The sequence below is a fragment of the Eptatretus burgeri genome, chromosome 2 (assembly GCF_056783735.1).
Source record: "Eptatretus burgeri isolate ZD-2024b chromosome 2, Ebu_testis_v1, whole genome shotgun sequence".
In the NCBI taxonomy this organism is placed as follows: domain Eukaryota; kingdom Metazoa; phylum Chordata; class Myxini; order Myxiniformes; family Myxinidae; genus Eptatretus; species Eptatretus burgeri.
Genome location: NC_140962.1, coordinates 5781687 through 5804186, shown reverse-complemented (window position 1 = coordinate 5804186; position 22500 = coordinate 5781687). Strand labels below are relative to the sequence as shown.

The 22500-nt window shown below is 41.2% G+C and overlaps 1 protein-coding gene across 1 annotated transcript in view; it reads right to left on the bottom strand.

Annotated features, from left to right (window-relative positions):
- LOC147031312 (unconventional myosin-XV-like) overlaps positions 1–22500 on the bottom strand; it is a 443397-nt gene that overhangs the window by 309121 nt on the left and 111776 nt on the right. The window contains exons 11-13 of the mRNA XM_085861560.1: positions 22444–22500; positions 16781–16956; positions 1227–1299 (exon numbers count right to left, since the gene is read on the bottom strand). The exon at positions 22444–22500 is cut by the window's right edge and continues 179 nt beyond it. Of these exons, the coding sequence (XP_085717686.1) occupies positions 1227–1299; positions 16781–16956; positions 22444–22500 (306 nt within the window). The remainder of the gene's footprint in view (positions 1–1226; positions 1300–16780; positions 16957–22443) is intronic.

Sequence of the window (22500 nt, the reverse complement as noted above, 5' to 3'; positions counted from 1 at the left end):
ATAATTATGGCTAGCATGGCTGCAAGAGGAGACCTCAGCGACTTTGAAAGAGGGGTGATTGATAGGGTATGTTTTGCAGAAGCTTCAGTGACAAAGACAGCTGAACTTACTGATGTTTCACGAGCAACGGTATCTAAGGTGACGTCGGCATGGAACTCCGAGGGAAAGACATAATCAGTAAAGGGCAACAGTGGGCAGAAGCGTTCACTCCAGGATCATGATATCTATGCATTAATTTGAAGTGCAAGGCAAAGCAGGTGGACAACTGCAGATCAATTAACTGTAAATTTCAACCTGGGGTGCGAGCAGCCAGTTTCATCAAAAACGGTCAGCCGATAACTCCACGAGCAGGATACCATAGTCGGGTTGCAGTAAACAAATTGCTCATCACACCTGGCAATGCACGTTTGCGAGTCCCGTGGCGCAAAGAGCACAGGCAAATGGACCACCGAGCAGTGGAGAAATGTGATGTAGTCAGATGAATCATCCTTCACCATGTTCTCGACAAACAGGCGAGCGCACATGTGGCGCCAACCGAAAGAACTCTCCAACCCGAGTGCTTGATTCCAACAGTGAAGGGTTCCGGTGGTTTTATAATGTTGTGGGGCACATTTTCCTGGGATGGTTTGGGTGCAGTCATTCCTGAAGAAGGTAAGGTCAATGCCAATCACTACTTAATGGTGCTGAGTGATCATCTTCACCCCATGTTGCAGTGTCTTCCAGGGTGACAATGCCCCACCCACAAAGCACGTCATGGTCACCCAATGGTTTGATGAGCATAACACTGATATTATCCAAATGTCATGGCCCTCTGAGTCACCAGATCTGAACCCAAAGAAGCATTTATGAGATATTCTGGAATGATGCCTGAGAAAGCATTTTCCACGTCCATCAAACAGGTGTGAATTGACGAATTTTCTCGTGGAAGAATGGTGCCACATCCCTGCTGCAGAATTCCAGATGCTGGTGGACTCTTTGCCATGGCACATACAGGCTGTACTGGCCACACAAGGTGGCTCAACGCCCTATTATGTGACTTTACATCGGTGTTTCCATTTTTTTGTCCACTACCTGTACATTTGAGCATACAACTCGAGGTTATCTGGTGGTATTTTATCTATTCAAAGCAACTCTCAGAGCAACATCATTAAAAGCATATTCCACATCATCATGAGGTGAAATATTATAAGCTACTTTCGAAAATCAAAGTGCTTCAAACAACCTACCTCATCTGCAACATTTGTGATGCCAGAACCTCTCCAGTATGACATGAATCCACCTCAATGACATTCATCACACCTAAAAAAATGATAAATGCAATGTACATATTTGTTACAATGTCAGGTTTTACACACAGGCTATATCACGAAGCATGTTTGTATTGACCGAAAGCACATCGAGAAGCTTGTACATATACCACTTGCAGGGCAAGAATGTCGTTAGATATCAGTGTACTTTAACATTAATTACAAGAATATTGGTGGGCAATTCATGAAGTACTCTGTATGAGATTTTATTGTGAGAATCCAGCATTATGAGCTCTGAAAAATATTGTTTTTTGTTTTTGCTTTTATCATACACTTTGAAGTAAAACTGCTGAATACATCTATATTGGGAAGTGAAGTGGCAAAAGAAAGGCAACTTTTCTCAGCAATATTTCCATAATAAGAAAAGGAACAGAATATTTTAGTATGGTACAATTGACATTAATCAGTGATTGGCACACAATTAATCAGTGATTGCCACAAATGACACACCAGGTAGGGTTGGACTCAGCCTGTCACCCTTCTGAAGTGGGTAAAATGAGTACTCTACTGGTGTTCTGGTAACAGAGGCACCCCCTCCAATGATGCTACTCACAGCCTTGCGCTGCACACAAATGAGAAGGACCTTGTACAATACCAATGTTATTTCATTGTTGCTGCCTCACAAAGGACCCACCGTTGCTGAATAAAATCCCTGCAATTACCACTGACCAACATGTGATGAGGACATTAAAGAAAAGTCATGTATCTGCCAGGAAGTTTGTCATTTATCTTTTGATGTTCCTGACTGGTTGATGGGCTTCAGAGAACAATTTAACATTATCTAAGAAAAAGACTCATCTTTAAGTGATGAGGCTTCCAGTCTCCTTCCCCCCCTTGATCCACACCAATCCCTTCTCCTTCCTATTCACCCATCCTATTTCTCTTACCACTCAGACTGGAATGTGAAAAATCAGCAATTGCATACTTTTAGACTATGCACATAATTTTGCTAAGCTGGATTTATCCATGCTTGCATATCAAAGAGCCATCTTTTTTCATCTGAAGATCAACTGACAATTCATTTGAACTGATGTCAAATAAACGAATTATTATGCACTTTAACAAAAGCACTTTCTTGTGAGTCTGGAAGTTGTATTACTTTTCAGAAGATAAACTCAGAGAAGTTCAACCTGAAGTTGAGTAAAACTCCAGAGACTGAGTTGGCCTGTTTAATACTTGCAATCTGAACTCCTTGCTCATATATAGAACCAAGATTCAAATCCCATAAACCATGTGTTTGTGCATTCTTTCAGGATTATGCCCATCACAAGAAAAAAAATATACCATCAGAGATGAGGAATCCCCCGCCATTGAATGAAAATGGTCATACATATTCCAGATAATGAGGGAGGTGAATTGGAAACAAGACACCATTTGGTCATCATCTCAAAAAAGTTCCCCAGGGGCGAGGAACGTAGTAACCAAAAATAATTGAAATCAGATAAGCGGTTTTCCATTTATTACAAAAAACTTTTTTTTCAAGATGGCCACCCCAGTCGGCCATGTTGGATCCGGCCACGCCCAAAATCAATAGGGTTCTTCCTTTTCAGGTGGTACATGTGTGACTCAAATTTCAAATCGATATGGCGAAAAAACATTTTTTTCAAGATGGCCGCCCCAGTTGGCCATCTTGGATCTGGCCACGCCCAAAATCAATAGGGTTCTTCCTTTTCAGGTGGTACATGTGTGACCCAAATTTCAAATCGATATGGCGAACAGTTTATGAGTTATCGCACTCACAGCTATAAATGTTGACGCCCGGACGGATGGACGGACGGACAGCCGGACGACCTGGGTGACAACAATATCCCCCTTCCGCCATGCGGCGGGGGATAAAAAGTCACCAGAGGTAAGAGGCTGCAGATACAAAAAATAAAGGAATCTGTTCACTTTCTTTTCATATTTTTTTAAACCTAAATTGTAGGATGAAGGGAAGCAAGAAGCAGACAAATAATTGTAGAGCAAAGCAGTTCAAGGGAAGAAACGGAACGGAAAGACATCATTCTAGCCTTTAAAACCTTAACAACAAAGGGTAAGAAGAAGTGGCAAGGTAAGTGATACATCCAAAAACAGACGTAGGGAACCAAAGCAGAAATACCACTCAGCCACCTTCAATAAATAGACAGTGCAGGCAGATATGGAAATACAGTAATAACTCACTTGATGCTACCCTGTAGAATGCCGATTTATTTTAGAGCTCTTTGTTCTGCTGAAACATTATATTTAAAAGAAACAAAAAAATTAAGCAAATCCATAACACGCATAGCTCGCCAAGTAAATACACCCGCCACCATTGTTTCTATGCACATGCTCTGAGCCAATTAAGTGGAAGTGGGTCGTTCGTTTGACTTGGCCATGTTGACCATAGAACAATTCTCAACAATGCAGACAAGATAAAAAGCTTCTGCCTAGTTCACCACTTCGTTAACGACACAAATTTAACTCGTTCATGGAGCAGTTTGTTGGAGAAGATGGAGAGCCGGTTTAAACCCCACAGTAACTTTCACAACATACGTATCAGTGGCAACGTTGCAAGTGCTGGTGACCAGGCAGCCCTTGAATTCCCCAAGCTGTTGTTTACCATCTGCGTTAAAGTGTGTATGAAAGAATGTTTACCATCTATCTATATATTACTAAAACTCTCATCTTGTATGTATGTTCCTGAAATACAGCCAAAACGGTACACGATAGCGCAAACATTTTAGGGCCACCTTACTCACCATTCTCATGTGGTGTGCAGTATCAACTATCGATCAAATCGGGCCACGAAAAAATTATTTAAAAAATCAATTCCCGATTCAGTCAAGTACTCTTCGGGAGAATTTAATCAATGCAAACAACCTCAGCGGTATAGTTTGCTGGAGCTATCTTTTTTTTTTCTTGAAATTATTTATTTTAAAATCTCAAACATTTAGTATAGACAAAGAACGATTTATTTTTAAGCATAAAATGAACATCGCCATTTTTATCTAATACTTCCGTGTTCATTAATAAATAAAATTGTGTTTAGAAGATTACACACAATAATTTATTCGACTTTCTTTCCTCCGTTTTTCTTTTTTTCACATTGACGTGCAATATCAAGTTTCGTTCAAATCGGGCAACGAAAAAAATTATTTAAAAAATCAATTCCCGATTCAGTCAAGTTTTGGTATGACGATCCATAAAGCTCAAGGACAAACCATGGAGAATGTGTTGATATCCCTTGAGAAACTGGTTGGCTGAACGATGACTCCTGAGGTAAATGCTCAAATTTTCTTCAAGTTAAAGTTTGACCACTAAATAATATTAAAATTGTCTTTTTTTTATCAACCGCTATCACAACGGGTTCACGGGTCGTCTAGTCTTTACTATTATTAGGGCTTCAAACATGGCTGAAGCTCTATTGAAATCGTTAGTATTATTATTATTATTATTAAAGGCGTTTTTATGTTCTACTGACCGATTTTGTGGCGGATCTGGAGGGAAAACTGTTGGATGAAATTCAACGAAACTTAGCAGGATAATTACTCACCACCTGAAGTTTATACTATGAAACATTTGATGACGTAGGTCACGTGGTATGGCGGCCATATTGGATTTTATCCAAAACCTAAAAACATCTTCTCCAGAAGGGATAATCGGACAGCCTCAATCTTTTGCACACATTTGCTAAGTTCCATGGGAATGTTAATTTGTTAATTTGGTTCAAATCGTTATTTAATTTATATGATTTAAAATGATGCTGATTCGCCTCATTAAATATGCAAAATATGCAAATGGGAGTTGAAAAAATTTAATGACACCTTTAGATCGGACATAAACAGGGGACTCCTAATATATTTATACTATGTCTGTATTTGACCCCAGTGAGCCCCCAGCGCCCCCCAAAGTTGAAAATGACCCATTTTTGAAATGTCATAAAATGAAAACAATGCTTGGATTAAATTCAACGAAACTTATCCATTTAATAACTCTTCACCTGAAGTTTATACTTTGAAAATTTTGATGACGTAGGTCACGTGGTATGGCGGCCATATTGGATTTTATCCAAAACCTAAAAACATCTTCTCCAGAAGGGATAATCGGACAGCCTCAATCTTTTGCACACATTTGCTAAGTTCCATGGGAATGTTAATTTGTTAATTTGGTTCAAATCGTTATTTAATTTATATGATTTAAAATGATGCTGATTCGCCTCATTAAATATGCAAAATATGCAAATGGGAGTTGAAAAAATTTAATGACACCTTTAGATCGGACATAAACAGGGGACTCCTAATATATTTATACTATGTCTGTATTTGACCCCAGTGAGCCCCCAGCGCCCCCCAAAGTTGAAAATGACCCATTTTTGAAATGTCATAAAATGAAAACAATGCTTGGATTAAATTCAACGAAACTTATCCATTTAATAACTCTTCACCTGAAGTTTATACTTTGAAAATTTTGATGACGTAGGCCACGTGGTATGGCGGCCATATTGGATTTTCTCCAAAACCTAAAAACATCTTCTTCTCCAGAAGGGATAACCCAACAGCCTCAAGCTTTTGCAAACATGTCCAATATTCCATGGGAATGTTAAGTTGTTAATTTGGTCAAAATCGTTATTTAATTTATATGATTTTAAATGATGCCGATTCGCCTCATTAAATATGCAAAATATGCAAATGAGAGTTGAAAAAATTTAATGACAGATTTACATAGTACATAAACAGGGGACTCCAGATATGTTTATACCATGTCTGGACTTGACCCCAGTGAGGCCCCAGAACCCCCCAAAGTTTAAAATCACCCATTTTTGAAATGTCGTTAAATGAAAACAATGCTTTGATGAAATTCAATGAAACTTAACACTTTAATAACTCTCCACTTGATGTTTATACTTTGAAAATTTTGATGACGTAGGTCACGTGGTATGGCGGCCATATTGGATTTTCTCCAAAACCTAAAAATATCTTCTTCTCCAGAAGGGATAACACGAAAGCCTCAAACTTTTGCACACATTTGCGAGGTTCCATTGGAATGTTAAGTTGTTAATTTCGTCGAAATCGTTGCTTAATTTATATGATTAAAATGATGCCGATTCGCCTCATTAAATATGCCAAATATGCAAATGAGAGTTGAAAAAATTTAATGACAGATTCTGATAGGCCTTGAAGAGGGGATTCCAAATATGTTTACACTATGTCTGTATTTTACCCCAGTGAGGCCCCAGAGCCCCCCAAAGTTGAAAATCACCCATTTTTGACATGTCGTAAAATGCAAACCAAAGAAGGTAGACAAAAAGTGACCACAAATTCTGGAAGATATTTTAACGTTATACAAGTTCGCCATTTACATTAATATGCAAATGTGGAGTTATTGGACTTTTTTGGGGACTTGAAAATTTGTCCAGCCTCGATTTGTCCAATGTGAAGTTTCTTTCTCTATCATGTATTGATATGGGCTTTTCAATCCTTCATTGAGATAACATGAGGGACCCCGTAGCTGGACCCCATTGCAGACTTGAACTAACTTTCTAACTCGGAAAACCCATATCATGTGACAGGGTGATAGTGTTGAAATTTGTTAAAATGGAGGCACGCCTTGAAGCCCGGGATTACTGGTTTACCAGTTTTATTTGTTATTATTATTGTTAGTGCTATTCCAAATAGCCCAATGAAGTCCTCTTATACTGCTCATGCTTAAGAAAAATGCTGTCAGGAACACATCTCCATATAAACAATGGTATAAGACCTCTATTTGCACATTTTCAATTGGCGCTCTCTTTTCCAGGAATGTATCCTGAGTGCTAATGTACCCAACCTACCCACCAAACAAACAGACAGGGGTGGAAACATAACCTCCTTCCACCTTTGGTGGCAGAGGTAACTAGAAGGGTGCATGGAAGAGAGCATACCTCCGCCAGGCCGATTAGTTTATGCTTTGTATCCCACTGACAGGCTGGATCTGGATTGGGACGTGAACTAAAGGCCCGGTCACACCTTGACGTTTTAGCCAGCGATGGCAACGTATTAAAATGTATGTAAAACGCTGGCTTACGTTGAACTTTTGATGTTTTTTTTTAAAGATTCGGACGTATTCATAGCGACTTGGTCTTATGTATAACGCATTGGTAACGGACACAGAACGTTTCGTTGTGTTATAGATAACTTATACCAACGAATGCTGAACCTGTTGTCGGCCTACACAACCTATGCCCAACGATAGTCTAACTTAGGCATAGCGCGTTGCACGCATCGCCGACGATGTCGTGACGTAGCCTATTAAAAGGCTGACGCACAACGATTCGAATCATAACTGCCGTAGAAATGGAAGTGACAACATCGTGGTCACACCTTGGCGATCTTGCCAGCGTATGCCGACCTAAAAAAAATGTGTCTAAAACGTTGGGGCACGTCAAATACGGTATGAGTAAGTTTGGTATACGTGAGTACAACGCTAAAGTACGCCATCATACGTCAATAAATTTTAAACATGTTCAAAATTTTTGGACGTACTCTGCGTATGACACACGTTCCGCATGCGATGGGGATTAGTTTTACACACGATATGTGGACGCTTACACACATCCACAAACGCTACTTATAAGCTACTCATAAGTCGAAACACGTCGCGGTAATGTCTTTTTTACGCGAAACTTATTTCTAACTTATGTTTGACGTGCTTTGAACCAATTCTTTACATAGTTCCAACACACATCGACGTATGTAGACGTATTCCAATGACGTCTTCCGGTCGACAAAAAAAAAAAAATGAACGTGTTTCTAGCTTACAACTGCCATATAAAGACGTGTTCCCAGCGGTTTTGGGAATTGGTATATAAAAATGCTGCTCACAAAAGGGGAACCCAACAGTGTTTTCGAGTCCTTTTTGAGTCGATGTCCATGTCAGCAGTAACAGTATCAGTATCAGTATCAGTATTAGTATTAGTATTAGTAGTAGTTTGTTCATGTTGGCAGTAATAGGTGAGTGTGAGGGGGAGGGTGTGGGTTATGATGGATCGTCCTTGCGTCCGCGTGTCCACGGGTAGGAGACATCTTTTCACCATTGTTCGAAGTTCTTCGCGGCTAATTTTTTATGGGGCTTTTTCAACAATGTGCTGTAGCTTGTTTTTACGATTTAGGTCTATTCATAACGGGTTGGACAAATGCACAATGAACTAATAATGTGCATAGAGCGCTTTGATTACTTATAGATACGATATACCAACGAATAATTATCGTGAAGCCGGCGTTCACAAACTATGCCCAACGATAGCCTAAGTTATCCATATCGTGCGGCAGTTTATCTTTGCCGGTGACGTAGGGTTTGCTATTCATAGGCTGCCACTCAACGATTTAAATGGCTGCATCTCCACTATTGAAAGTCGATGCTTGCGCTCAACAATTGGATTTTTTTTACACTCAACGACTTTTAAACGGTGCCACTCAGCTATTTTCATTGTTTACAATGAACGATTTAAATTGGTGTCACTCGCCTTTGTTTTTTGACGCTGGGGTTTTGAAATTTGAAGCGTTTCTTCTGAACGTGTTAAAACGCTCAAACTCGACTATTTTAAATAGACGCTGCCGATGGACAATTGCAATCATAGCCAAGCTAGACATCGAAGTGTGAACATCCTCGTCATGCCGAAGAAAAGTTTGAAGAATGCTGCAAATAAGTGTCCTGGCCGTGGCCGTGGACGCTGACGCAAGGACGATCCATTATACCGACGTCTTTCAGCCTATGAGTAACTTAAAAGTAACGTCTGTCGATGTGTGGCAACGATCGCGTAACGTGCCAACAGCACGTTAATCATAGGTTAGAAATAAGTTTCGGGTACGCTAAACATTACCTTGGCGTGTCTCAACTTATGATTAACTTACAAGCAGCATGTGTTGACGTCTGTCAACGATCGCAGACCGTGCATACAACTTGTGGCCAGCGTAGCGGAACATGTGAGTCATACGCCGGCATACGTCGTGAAATTTCAAGCATGAAAAAATTTGAGGACAACCAAAAAGTACAACGTTTAAAGCCAGCGTACAACGACGTATGGCAGTGTTTTTCAGCGTGCTCTCAATGTTATCAAAACTTACCCATAACGTATTCAACGTGTGCCAGCGTTTTAGAAAAAAAAATTCAAAAATCGGCATACGTTGGCTAAAACGTCAAGGTGTGACCGGGCCTTAAAATTTAATTGGCTTGTGCTTGTCAACTAAGCAACTCGCACATCAAATTTCGTCCGAATCCATCCATAACTATCCATCCATAACTATCCATCCGAATCCATCCATAACTATCCAACATAACGAATCCATCCATAACGTCCGAATATCATGCTATATATCGTTTTAGCCCTGTCACTCAATGGAATCCCACGATCTGTACCTTTCCATAACTTTATCCCGGAGATCTTTTGAAAGGTCCTTGGTGCTCATGGTTTAGTCATTGCTGTGAAATGCACTACCCAGCAGAGGAAACCTCCAGGAACAACTTATTATATTCTGAAATAATCAGCATCACGACAATTTAACATAGGTAAATTAACTTGGTGTGTGATTTTGAAGGCGATTAGTTATACCTGAGCTAATTTACAATTGCTATAATAAGGGGTGGGGGCAGACTCTTATCCAACCAAGATATTCCAGTTTTGTATTTTAAATTAATTTTCTAAAATTTGTCGAATTTGTTTTTCACTTGGAAGTTGTGGGTTACGATAAGTAAATAAAGGTGGGAAAAGTCTGACTTAATGCAACTTAATTCCAGACTACAAGGCAAAAAAATGTGAAAAATACGAAAGGGGGTGTAAACTTTCTATATGCACTGTATATTCCCCCATGACTACTTGATCATAATTGTGAACTTTCACATCGAATGATGAGGCGGTTCAAGACAAATGATTTTAAGATTTTCGTTTAACCAAATATGGCTGCCAGACCATGTGACCGATTAATTATTCGTGAACACCTCGATATTCTTAAGACTTTTGGAACATGTAGGTGAAGTTTCCCATCGCTCTGTCAAGCCGTTCTGGAGGGAGGGTTTTTAAGGGTATATTCTTCAAAATAAATCATCGCTGCCAAACCATGTGACCAATGACATCATCGGTTGATTAGCTTTTTGTATCTCATGGATAGGCAATCATACCTATAAAGTTTTGTCTCAATCTTTTCATCCGTTTTAGAGAAGATTTTTGAAGGCCTTTTGTTTAAAAATAAAAATAAAAAGCCTGCCGAACAATGTGACCAATGAAATCATCAATCTTTTTCCCCAAAAAAATTTTGCTCTCGATGACCATCAAAAATTTTCATACTAATCAGATAAAGCATTCAAAGTATGCAATTTTGACGTCATGATGAAGCTACCAATGACATCGTCAAAAAAAAATCACTTATTTCCCGTGGCGATTACTTCACAAGTTTCAATTTGTTCCATGAAGCGGTTTCCGAGATAGAGGTCCAAAGTTTTAATTTTTTTTGCAACATGGCTGGCACACCACATGACCTATCACATCATAATTATCATTAAAGCATTCTGCATGAGTAGTAGAATCTGTGGTGAAAATTTTGTGCCAACTGGAAAAGCGGTTGCAGAGAAAGCAGAGAAAACAGAGAAAACAGAGAAAATTTGCATGAACGGAGGGACAACCAGAAAACATCATGTCTCCGGCGACTTCGTCAGTGGAGGCATAAAAATCTTCACCGCATCTACCTCCCGCTGCATAAAACGTTATCACCCATGACTTGCACAATTAAAATGCTTCACCGCATCTATTACTAGCTGGTGAAGATGTCACTCACCTTGCAAGTTACACAATTAAAAAGCTTCAACGCATCTACCATCAGCTGCATAAGACATTAGCACCCACCAACATCTCCCACAAACAATGGACAGATTACTCACCCTCCCACAGCTACCCACAATTCCTGCATGACGAATTAGATGCAGTGTGTCAGGGGTCGCAATCATTCTTCTTGTCCCGGTCTTGACCAGTGTTTTGCCTCTCGCTCTGCTCATTGATCAAACATGGCTCTCAAGCGCAAGACCAGTGCCGGAGATGCATTGACTGTCAAGAGGCAGAAGAAAGTGATGAGCCTGAGCGACAAAGTGGAGCTGCCAGACCAGCTGTCAAGAGGACAGAGTGTGGCTTCTGTGGGCAGACTGTATGGAATAAACAAATCAACCATTCGCTACATAAGGAAGAACGTGAAGACGATCTAAGAAAGTGTTGTTGCGAGTGCTGTATCAAGCACAAAAGTGGTCACCCAAGTCCAGGATGTCCACATAGAAAAGATGGAGAAGGCTCTCAGTGTATGGATGGAGGACAATGTGCAGAAGAACATGCCTTGACGTGGACCTCTCATTCACACAAAGGCGATGCGTATTTGCGTGCACCTGGCTGGCATGGGTGGCGTTGGCACAAGTGACGTGGGTAAGAACCATCCCAGTCCATCACTAGCGAGCAGGGGATGGTTTGACCTCTTTAGGAAGCACTACAGTCTCTGCAAATTCAAACTGTCAGAGTCACGCGCCTCCACAGACCAGGAGGCGACTGAAACATTCCCTTCTAAACTTGTGCAGCTCATCCAGGAGAAGGGGTCCCTGTCACAGCAGGTGTTCAATGCTGACGAGACCAGACTGTTTTGGAAAAAGATGCCAACACGAACTTTTATCTTGAAACATGAGGAAACATCAGAAAACAAGGCCACATTGGAATGGGTATCTCTTCTGTCCTGTGCAAACGCAAAAGGGGAGTGTATGACAAAGCCCATGATACTGTACCCTTCCCTGAACCCACGTACTCTCAAGGACATGAACAAGCACATGCTGCCCGTGTTTTGGAGCACCAACAGGAAGGTTAGGTGACTGCAACAATTTTCATGGACTGGTTCCATAACTGTTTCGTCCTTCAGGTGGAGAGGTACCTGACAGAACAAAACCTTGCGTTCAAGGTTCTCCTGCTTGTCGATAATGCTCCTGGCCACCCGGGGACCTGAAGGTGGCTCACCCGAATGGCAAGGTGCTCTTCCTGCCACCTAACACCACTTCCTTGATCCAGCTGCTCGACCAAGGAGTAATCTCTACTTACAAAACCTATTATACCCGCCGCACCTTTTGCCAAATTGTGGATGTAATGGACTTCGACCAAAAGAGCTCACCGTCGGGAAGTGTTGGAAGAAGTTCAACATAGCCCACTGCATTATTGGCACAACCAAAGAGCTGGACGAGGTGACAGCCTCCACCTTCAACCCCTGCTGGCACAACCTGTGGCCACAGGCAGTGAGGAATTTTACAAGCTTTCCCAACAATACAGAGGAGAGGCATGAAATTGTTGGTTTCGCACGGCAGGTTGGAGGGCAAAGCTTTGATGACATGGAGCCTGAGGAGTTGGATCATGTTATTGCGTCGCATGCTGAGGAGTTGGATGCCATTACCAAGTTTTCCGAGGAGGAGGAGAAGGAGGAAGCGGGCAGTGATGAGGAAAATGCGTCGAGGTGCAACCTCACGGTCAAGTTTCTGGGTGACATGCTGCAGGACATGCGGTCATTGACCGAAAGGCTGTAAGATGCCAATCTGGTCATGGAGCATTACCTCAAGTTCAAGAGGGGGTTGGATGATGTGATGCTCCCATACAAGGAGCTACATTGAAACCTGCAGAAATCTGCCAGGCAGCTCTCAATCACAGATTTTTTTCCACCCTGGTCCCTCCACCTCAAGAGCATCAGCACCCTCTCCTGTCTATCCTGCATCCCCTTCGGTGTGTGACTCATCATCACCTTCACCTGCATTATCTTCAGAAGACTCCACTGAGTTAATTGGATTTTTAAATCATCATCATTTGTATGTATTGTGTTGGTTAAATGGTGAGGGTGGTGGGCTTGGAATACGAGGGTCCTGAGTTCAGATCCTGCTCAGCCAATGAATTAATAACAGGTGGGGTTGACTCAGCATGTCACCCTTCCAAGGTTGGCAAAATGAGTACCAGCTTGCTGGGATGATTGAGCCATTCGAGTATCCTGTGTTGGAGTGGCAACCCATTCAGGATTGTGCCCAATAGCCCAGGAGACGACTTCGGCGGCACCAACACTGTACAGAGTATGGTCCCAATGGATGGATAGATGGATAGATCATCATTTGAAAAGTTGTGTGTGTTTGTGCAAATAAAAATTTGAAACAATACCTGCCGCTGTTTCTTTTTTTTTTACTTTTACGGGAGGGTTGGTTAATCACGTTAAATAAATTGCAATCACATTCATTCAATAAATATTGGAAACGGTACCCGGTGTTGTCCTTTTTTATTTTAAGGATTTTTTTTCATGAAACTGTAATCAGGTGCATTCACGGTCTAAAATATTTTAAACGTTAATAAATAACCCCGATGAATCAGGATCCTTCAGGAACCTATCCCCCTTTTTAGGTCATCTCTATCATCAGAGTAGAGGACCTAATAATAACAGTCTCAAAGTCTGTCCGCCCGTCCGTCCGTCCGTACGTTCGTCCACAATCAAACCGAGTGGAGACAAATAACCAATAGTGGAATGGATAGAGGTCGATGAGACATGAAAAACGATATAACTTTCAAGGTCGTCCAAGGTCGAGGTCAACGTCACGAGGCAGTCAAAATTGCGAAAATCGTCGATTTCAAATCGTATCTCCTCCCTCATTTATCTAGAGAGATCAAATGTTATTAGTGATTCAGATACTATAGACGATTATCGAGAACAACACAAGCCTTTTTTTTAAATTTGCTCTCGTTCAGATTTATAGCCCTTCAAACTTCGCTCTGATTCCCCGTATGGGCCATTCATAAAGTGCATGCAAAAAATAAAAGTATTAACTTAAGAACCGGAACTCTCCGAGACAAATATTACATTTGAAGCTTTTGTCAGATTTAACTAAAACAATGGAACACAAGTTTATATGCACACTTACTTTCATTGATGACATTAACATTGTCTTGAATGTCAACTTGAACTTTTATTTTCATAAATGACGTGCTGTGATATTAAAAGAAAAAGGTAAATTACACCGCTAGGGACTGCATCGTCATGACATACAAACATCGGTTCATAAGGAACTGCTGGCTTTGCAAGCGATTAGCGATGTATGCAGGGGGGTGCGGGTCACTAGCCTGCATACAGAGGGGGGTGGGTGGTTTTGAAACTCGGAAGTAGAGCGTACATACTTTATGAACTGCCCGTATTCCAGTCTGGCACAGAGTTACTTTCGACCTCTGGCAGAGATGACCGGCACTCCCGCTCGGGGGTATTTTTAATTGAAACAATGCGCGACATTCATGGTGTCAACATTCACGGCATTTTTCATGAATCAGGAACCGCCGGCAACCTATCCCCATTTTTCCCATTGAAACAATGCGTGGCATTCGCGGCATTTTCTAGGAACATATCCCCCGCAAATAGTGGGATCCGACATCACACATTAAGCACATATTATAAAAGTAAAAATAAGTCTAGCGAGCACTAAAAGACACCGAGTTAGGGCATATCTAGAATACTGCATTAATGTCTGATTACCTTATAATCCTCGGGTTTAACTCAAACATAGAAATTGTTAAAATCTTTTTTCTTTAAGACAGAACTGTTTGAAATGCTAAGAATATGTGGAGGTATAAAACAAATAGTTGAATAAATTGGTTCAGTAGGTTAACTTTAGTGTTTTGAAATGATGAAATGGAATTGGACCAGCAGGCACATCGTTTGAAGGTAAAAGAAAGAACAAGAAAATAAAAAAGTCATTTCATTTTAATGATGTTCAAATGGTTTCCATAAAAGGTAGAGGAAGAAAAGACAAAGAATCTGTTTAAAAGTTAATTGTATAGGTAACCTTGGAAAAAAGAAAAAAAAAAAGGAAAAAAAAAAAGAGAGAGAGGAGAGGAGAGGAGAGGAGAGGAGAGGAGAGGAGAGGAGAGGAGAGGAGAGGAGAGGAGAGGAGAGGAGAGGAGAGGAGAGGAGAGGAGAGGAGAGGAGAGGAGAGGAGAGGAGAGGAGAGGAGAGGGAGGTTAGGGTTAGCGGTTAGGGTTAGGGTTAGCGGTTAGGGTTAGGGTTAGGGGTTAGGGTTAGGGTTAGCGGTTAGGGTTAGGGTTAGTGTTAGGGTAGCTAACCCTAACCCTCACACTAACCCAAACCCTAACCCTAACCCTTACAGCTTGGCGTAGCGGAGGTAAACAGCGCCCGGGGCAAAGTGGAAACTTGCGTCCCCCGTAGGCCTTAAACTTGAGTGGATTTGAATGGAAAATCCCATAAGGGATATCGATTTATCGATTTTTTTCGAATATCGGAAGTGTTATGGAAAAGATTTATAGCCAATGACCGAAGTTGGACCAAAAGCCATAATCGGACCGAATTTGAATGGAATCCGTTGGAATTTGTGAAAATGCATCAAAACGAATTTTGAGGGGCCTCTTAAGGAAGACAATAATATCATTTGTATATGTGCCAATTTTGTTTCATTTCATGCAGTAACAAAAATCTGATGGTGGAACAAAGAAAGAGGCGTGCCGAAATATTAATATAGATATATGTATGTATATATATATATATATATATATATATATATATATATATATATATATATATATATATATATATATATACATATACATATATATATATATATATATATATATATATATATATATATATATATATATATATATATATATATATATATATATATATATATATATATATATATATATATATATATATATATATATATATATATATATATATATATATATATATATATATATATATATATATATATATATGTGCTATGTTTTCTCCTATGTATCTTATCTCTACCTATCCTCAACTGCAACTGGTATCCCCCTCCATCCCCCCTCCCACCAAGACCAACTCCTTCAGCACTCAAATGAACAATTTTTAAAAGGCCGTAATTTTGTCAAATATGACCTGCAGACAATGGTCGTGTCCCTCCTTCTCAGCTGGTTTTACTTTGTTGTCCTCATCACAACAAGCAAGCAATGTACATGCGCATTGTGTCCTAGTTTTGAGTGGAGGTGTGGTAAACTCGGTGATGTAAATGGTTAGAACGTCCGTTCCGAGTCTGGGAGGTCAGCGTTTCGATGTCGGCCGAGTCATACCAAAGACTTAAACGATGGTACATGCTTGATGTTCAGCACTTATAAAGGATAAAGCATGGACAGCAACCATTGGTGCAGGCTTGGTCGGCCGAATGGCCTCCTGCTGTGTCAAAGTTCCTTGCAAGGGAACTCATATTTAAGCTACATGGGTAGAATTCCTTTTCTGAAAGATACACGTTTGTTGACCCTTTTTATTATGCAGGAATTATACCCTATCCTGCTATCCCTGCCATGCTTTGTCCTCAAATGATGCACTTTGACTTCTCTCCTGAATGACTTTGCACAACTATGGTTAAAACATTTCCACAATATTAACAATGATCACTTTACTACCAAATAAATACACAATAGTAATGAGGCTTTTCACAAAAGCCCTTACCATCAGGAAAGGCAAAAGGCAGTGCCATGCGGGCACAATTCTTGCTGCTGATCCACTCCAGGAGGCATGGTGGGAAGTGTCGTTCAAGGTTTTGTTGCTCCAAGGTTGCCAGACTGTGCAGCAATTTTCTCTGACACACTGCTTTGAAGCCATTGTAGGCATGGTCAGACACATATCTGACATAAAAACATCCCATGCACCAAAACATGACAATTACTGTGGTGTAATTCAGAATCAAGGGAAAAACAAATTCACTCAAATAGAAAACACTTTTTGACAAGTCATGGGTTGGCTTTCATCGATTTTGTAGCTACTTTGTTGAATAATAAAGTACCCGAGAAACGAGATGATTGAGCATTTGATCTAAAAAGTGGAGAATGCCCTTTTGAGGAATAGGAAGATCAGGCAGTTGGCACAATTACATTTCTCTGAATACATCAGTTAATGGAAAAATATGACAGGTCCCTTTAGACAATACTTCAAGAAGGTAATTTGGTTAAACATTGAAACACCTCATGGAGATATGGTAGCACCTGTACATTTTTTGGTGGAAGAACATCATGTTTATGTGTTCATTGTTGAAGGTTGGGAGATGGCAACCCATATTTGGTGCATAAAGAGATAGTTATTGGCCATTTTCAACATATCTTTTACTACTTCCCTGTTGATGTAGATGCATAATTAACCATGTCTAATAGCATGACTGCAGGCATCATTCCAGTATGGAATTGCCGAATAAATTTCACCAACAGGCTGTATCGGGGTGAAGAAAAAGCTGCCAATATGGCTATGTACGATGCCGATTGATGCTGCATTATATGGTAATCAATAAAGCCTCCATCTCTTAAATGTGGATTCAACATCGTCTTGGGTGGTTGGTGTATAAGAATGCTGCAGTAGCGTTAATAATGCTGCATTATTGTTAGTGCTATTGCTGCATTATAGCACTTAAAAAACTTCCAGAATATATTTCATGATCTTTAAAATCACTATTTTATTAAAATTCAAGGACAGAAAGTCCTCTGAGCCTTGCCGTTCGTGGGTTTCCCCTTCGTGGATTCGCTCTTTATTGAGGCAAGATTTGCAGATTGCAATCAATGCGCTCCAATAATCAAGGGTTGGCGAACTATTTTCCACATTTATTCACCTAATTAACATGGGCTGTCAACACAGAAACCCCCTCAAAACCACCAACATCATAATCACCACAAATTCATCTTTGTCATCACCATCAACATCACCATTGCATTATTGGAGCAAGTTTGTCATCATAATTAAAAGGTAAGTTTCATGATCTTAATAACACAAGAAAATAATACTCTATTTTTCATTCTTAATAACTCTTTTATTCATGGAAAAAAAAAGATAGCACAAACACAATGCACAAACATGTTAATTAAGGGTACAATTTGGACAAATTTTTAAGTTGAACTCTCTAACCGGATTTTCCCCATTACCCCCGAAGTTTGCGCATCGCGATTTGTGGTTCACAGGGATTTTCAATAACGTAACCCCCGTACACAGCAAGGCCTTCCTGTATATACGAGAACATTAAATTGGGTTTTGTGTTCCATGATCTCTCCAGTTACAAAAGCAGCACAAGGATTTCACAATTCTTGTGACTAAAAACAACAAATATTCAAAGATGAACACCCAAAATATTGTTGCGAATTCGCGCCCGCCGGCGTGCGGACGGCCACGTGACTCGAATTGCGGCACGTCGCCCACTGGACGGACAATTCAGTCGTGACCCTCTTGGACCAACGCCGGGAGCTAGTCACGGGTGGGGGTTTAACCTCACCACGATCGTGCCAATTGCCCACCCGCGCAGAATAGGGTTGCTAGCCAAATTCGATCTACCTAAGTTCCTGCGCGAATGGTCGACCAGGCGATCGCACCACGCCCCAGGCCGACTCCGGACACGAACCGCTTAAGCGGTCCGTTCCGTGCTACAGTGATAACCGAGAGGTGTTATGGTCGGTCTCGACGGTTCCGATTAATTATCGGGCGTATTAAGCCCACTACGAACCCTTTACGTGAAGCAGGATTCAGGGTCAATTAAAAGGAAGGAGAGGAAACGAAACGGGAAAACAGTTCAACACAATGCACATTTATTCCGCAGCACACGGAAAGCACGTATATACAGCCACAATAATCAAAATGCACATATAAAGCGAAAGCAAGAGTTAAACCGAATACACGTACACACGGCAACACTTATACAGTTCTACTTTACAGACGGCGCCAACACACATTTACTCAAAAGCAAAGGAAAGAAGCCACCCTCATAGACAAGGGGGCAGACGGGGCCTGTGGGCCTTTATGGCGTGGGACTTGGCAGACCGAACGAGTCCCACGAGACCGTTGCAGGTTACCTGCATCCTCGCGGTGCGATGGTGGGCGAGCTCTCTCCGGCGCTCCGTGTACGAACGCGCAGGTCCGCGCGACACAGCTGACAGAGCAGCGCCTCCAGTCCGCATCCCCTCCGCGACGTCCGGACTCTCCAGTAACTGCAAGCTCCAACGAGCGGGTCGCTCTACGGACCGCTTCTCCAAGACCCAGATGGGCAGAAGACCATGAACCGCCGACTGACACTGACACTCTCACCGACCGCCCTGACCTGACCTCCTCTTAGCGGCGCCTCCGTGCACCTTTTTATTTCCCCGGCACCCCGCCCCTCTCTTCGCGGCACGCGGGGGGGGGGGAACATTCCACCAGAGAAATCGGGGTGGGAGTTGAGTTCCAACCGTCATTCTTGTTTACCAGAGAAATCGGGGTGGGAGTTGAGTTCCAACCGTCATTCTTGTTTAAGGCCCAGTCACACCTTGACGTTTTAGCCAGCTTATGCCGATTTTTGGAAAATTTGTCTAAAACGCTGGTACACGTCAAATACGTTACGGGTAAGTTTTGATAACATTGAGAGCACGCTGAAAAACACTGCCATACGTCGTTGTACGCTGGCTTTAAACGTTGTACTTTTCGGTTGTCCTCAAATTTTCCATGCTTGAAATTTTAAGATTTATGCCAGCGTATGACTCACACGTTCCGCATAACGCTGGCCATAAGTTGTAGGCACGTCATGCGATCGTTGACACGTCGACACATGTTACTTGTGAGTTACTCATAAGTCGAAACACGTCGAGGTAATATTTAGCGTACCCGAAACTTATTTCCAACCTATGAGTTACGTGTTGTACTCACGTTACACGATCGGTGACATACATCGACACACGTTACTTGTAAGGTGCTCATAAGTCGAAACACATCAAGGTAATGGTTAGCGTCAATGTTCCAGACTCCCTGGTTTTTTTTTTAAGTTTTTTTTTTCTTCCTTCCTTCGGTATGATGGTGATTTTGACACTTCGATTTCTAGTGCGGTTATAATATAATATAATTCATAGGCTGCTGCTCAACGATTTAAATCATAACCGCACTGTACACTGAACACCGTCATACCGAAGAAAAAAAAAAAACGGGAGTCTGGAACACTGACGCTAACCATTACATTGACGTGTTTCGACTTATGAGCACCTTACAAGTAACGTGCGTCGATGTGTGTCAACGATCGCATATCGTGTGTACAACTTATTCCCATCGCATGCGGAGCGTGTGTCATACGGCAAGTACGTCGTAAAATTTTCAACATGTTTAAAATTACAAGACGTACTCCATTTAATACGACATATGATAGCGTACTTTAGCGTTCAATTCACACATACCAAACTTACCCATATCGTATTCGCCGTTCGACGTTACAGACGCATTTTTCAGAGGTCGGCATACGCTGGCAAGATCGCCAAGGTGTGACTGCAATGTTGACACTTCCATTTCTGCGGCGGTTATGATTTGAATCGTTGTGCGGCAGCCTTTTCATAACCTACGCCACGTCATCGTCGGCGATGCGTGCAGCGCGCTATGCATAAGTTAGACTATCGTTGGGCATAGGTTGTGAAGGCCGACAACAGGTTCAGCATTCGTTGGTATAAGTTATCTATAACACAACGAAACGTTCTGTCTCCATTACTAATAAGTTATGCATAAGACCAAGTCGTTATGAATACGTCCGAATCTTTAAAAAAAACATCAAAAGTTCAACGTAAGCCAGCGTTTTACATACATTTTAATATGTTGCCATTGCTGGCTAAAACGTCAAGGTGTGACTGGGCCTTTACCAGAGAAATCGGGGTGGGAGTTGAGTTCCAACCGTCATTCTTGTTTACCAGAGAAATCGGGGTGGGAGTTGTTGTTCCCCTTTTGTGTTCTTGGAGATGTTGACGGTTGCTGGCGGAGTGGTGAGGATGGCGTGGTTGTTGAGAGGCAGGTGTGGTTGTGGTTGGTGTGAAGCGGAGTTGTGGTTGGTGGTTGTTGTGTGATGGCGGTTGAGACGTGGTTGGTTCAAAACAAAGATAGAACAGAAAAACTGCTATCTCAAAGCGTCACAGCCCGAATGAATCACATAAATTCCCTCTAGACAACGGATTTGGGGCTAACTACACATGTACTTAGAGATATCTCACCTATGGGCCCTTCATGGTGGTTTGCGAATTTCCACAGCCGTAACAATATTTATAGATGAAAATCCAAAAATTCCATTCAGGTCACCAATGATTTTCGACAGTCTTGTGAAGTGAGGGGTTGACAGAGAAGTGGGAAAGATGACTGCATTCTTGATTCGAGTAAATTATGATTGACAATCATCAGGGATGTCCCACAAGCTATTCTGTACACTCATGATGGAGAAAAATGTTCCTTCATGGCCACACTTCAAAAGGCAGTGATCATCCTGTTCTGTTATCATTGGAGACTATCTGACAGAGTCCAATAATCCAATCTTATTCAAACTCACTCACCAAATGGCCATGAAAACTCATCCATTTGTACCTTCATTTTCAGTGTCAGCTGCTGTGTTGTACACAGCTAACATACAGTATAAGTTCATGTGAAACTGCTGAATGACTATATCAGAAAATGTGTTTTTAGTAAAAGCCTGATTAACAGACGAATATTTTCCTCTGTTCCTGGCTTTAAAACTCAATTTTGAAGCCTTAATATCACAAAACCCAAAGGTTTTGAATCAATCGATGGCAAACCAGCAAGCATGTGCAGTCCAAACTTCTGTTTATTTAACAGAAAGAGGACAAGCGATGCACACAACACCATGGCACAGCAATTTAAAGACGAAAGCAACTGATAACTGGCTTTTCTTCTCCCCTTCTCCCATCTTTCACCCTGCTTTCCCATTTATAAGCTACACACTCAGACCAAGAACATTCAAGAAAGCCCCTCCCTCTAAAAAATACTCAGAATAAATACACAATTCTTTATGTGGAGGTAACCATACATTTCCCAAACACTCGCCATCTTTCCAAACAGGTTAAAGTCAAACTACAATATAACAACTTTTGACATCTTTACTCGACTCAACTTTTAGAAAAAACATCTCGCCTCAACAATGATGACACAGCCATGGATAATAAAATTTAATTTCAAGTTGAATCATATGTTTACAAGTGTTAATGTTGCACTGAAGCATTACACTACTTAACCGGCATTCATAAAGAATGTGACACACATGAATTTGCATCAATGTGAAATATCCTGACAAGAGATTGCAAAATAATGCTGAAAAAATAGGCCTGATAAATGAAAAGATTTGTGCTCACTTGAGAAGAAACTTTGAGATTTCAGAAGGTGGCCGAAATGAGCTGAGACAATTTGCC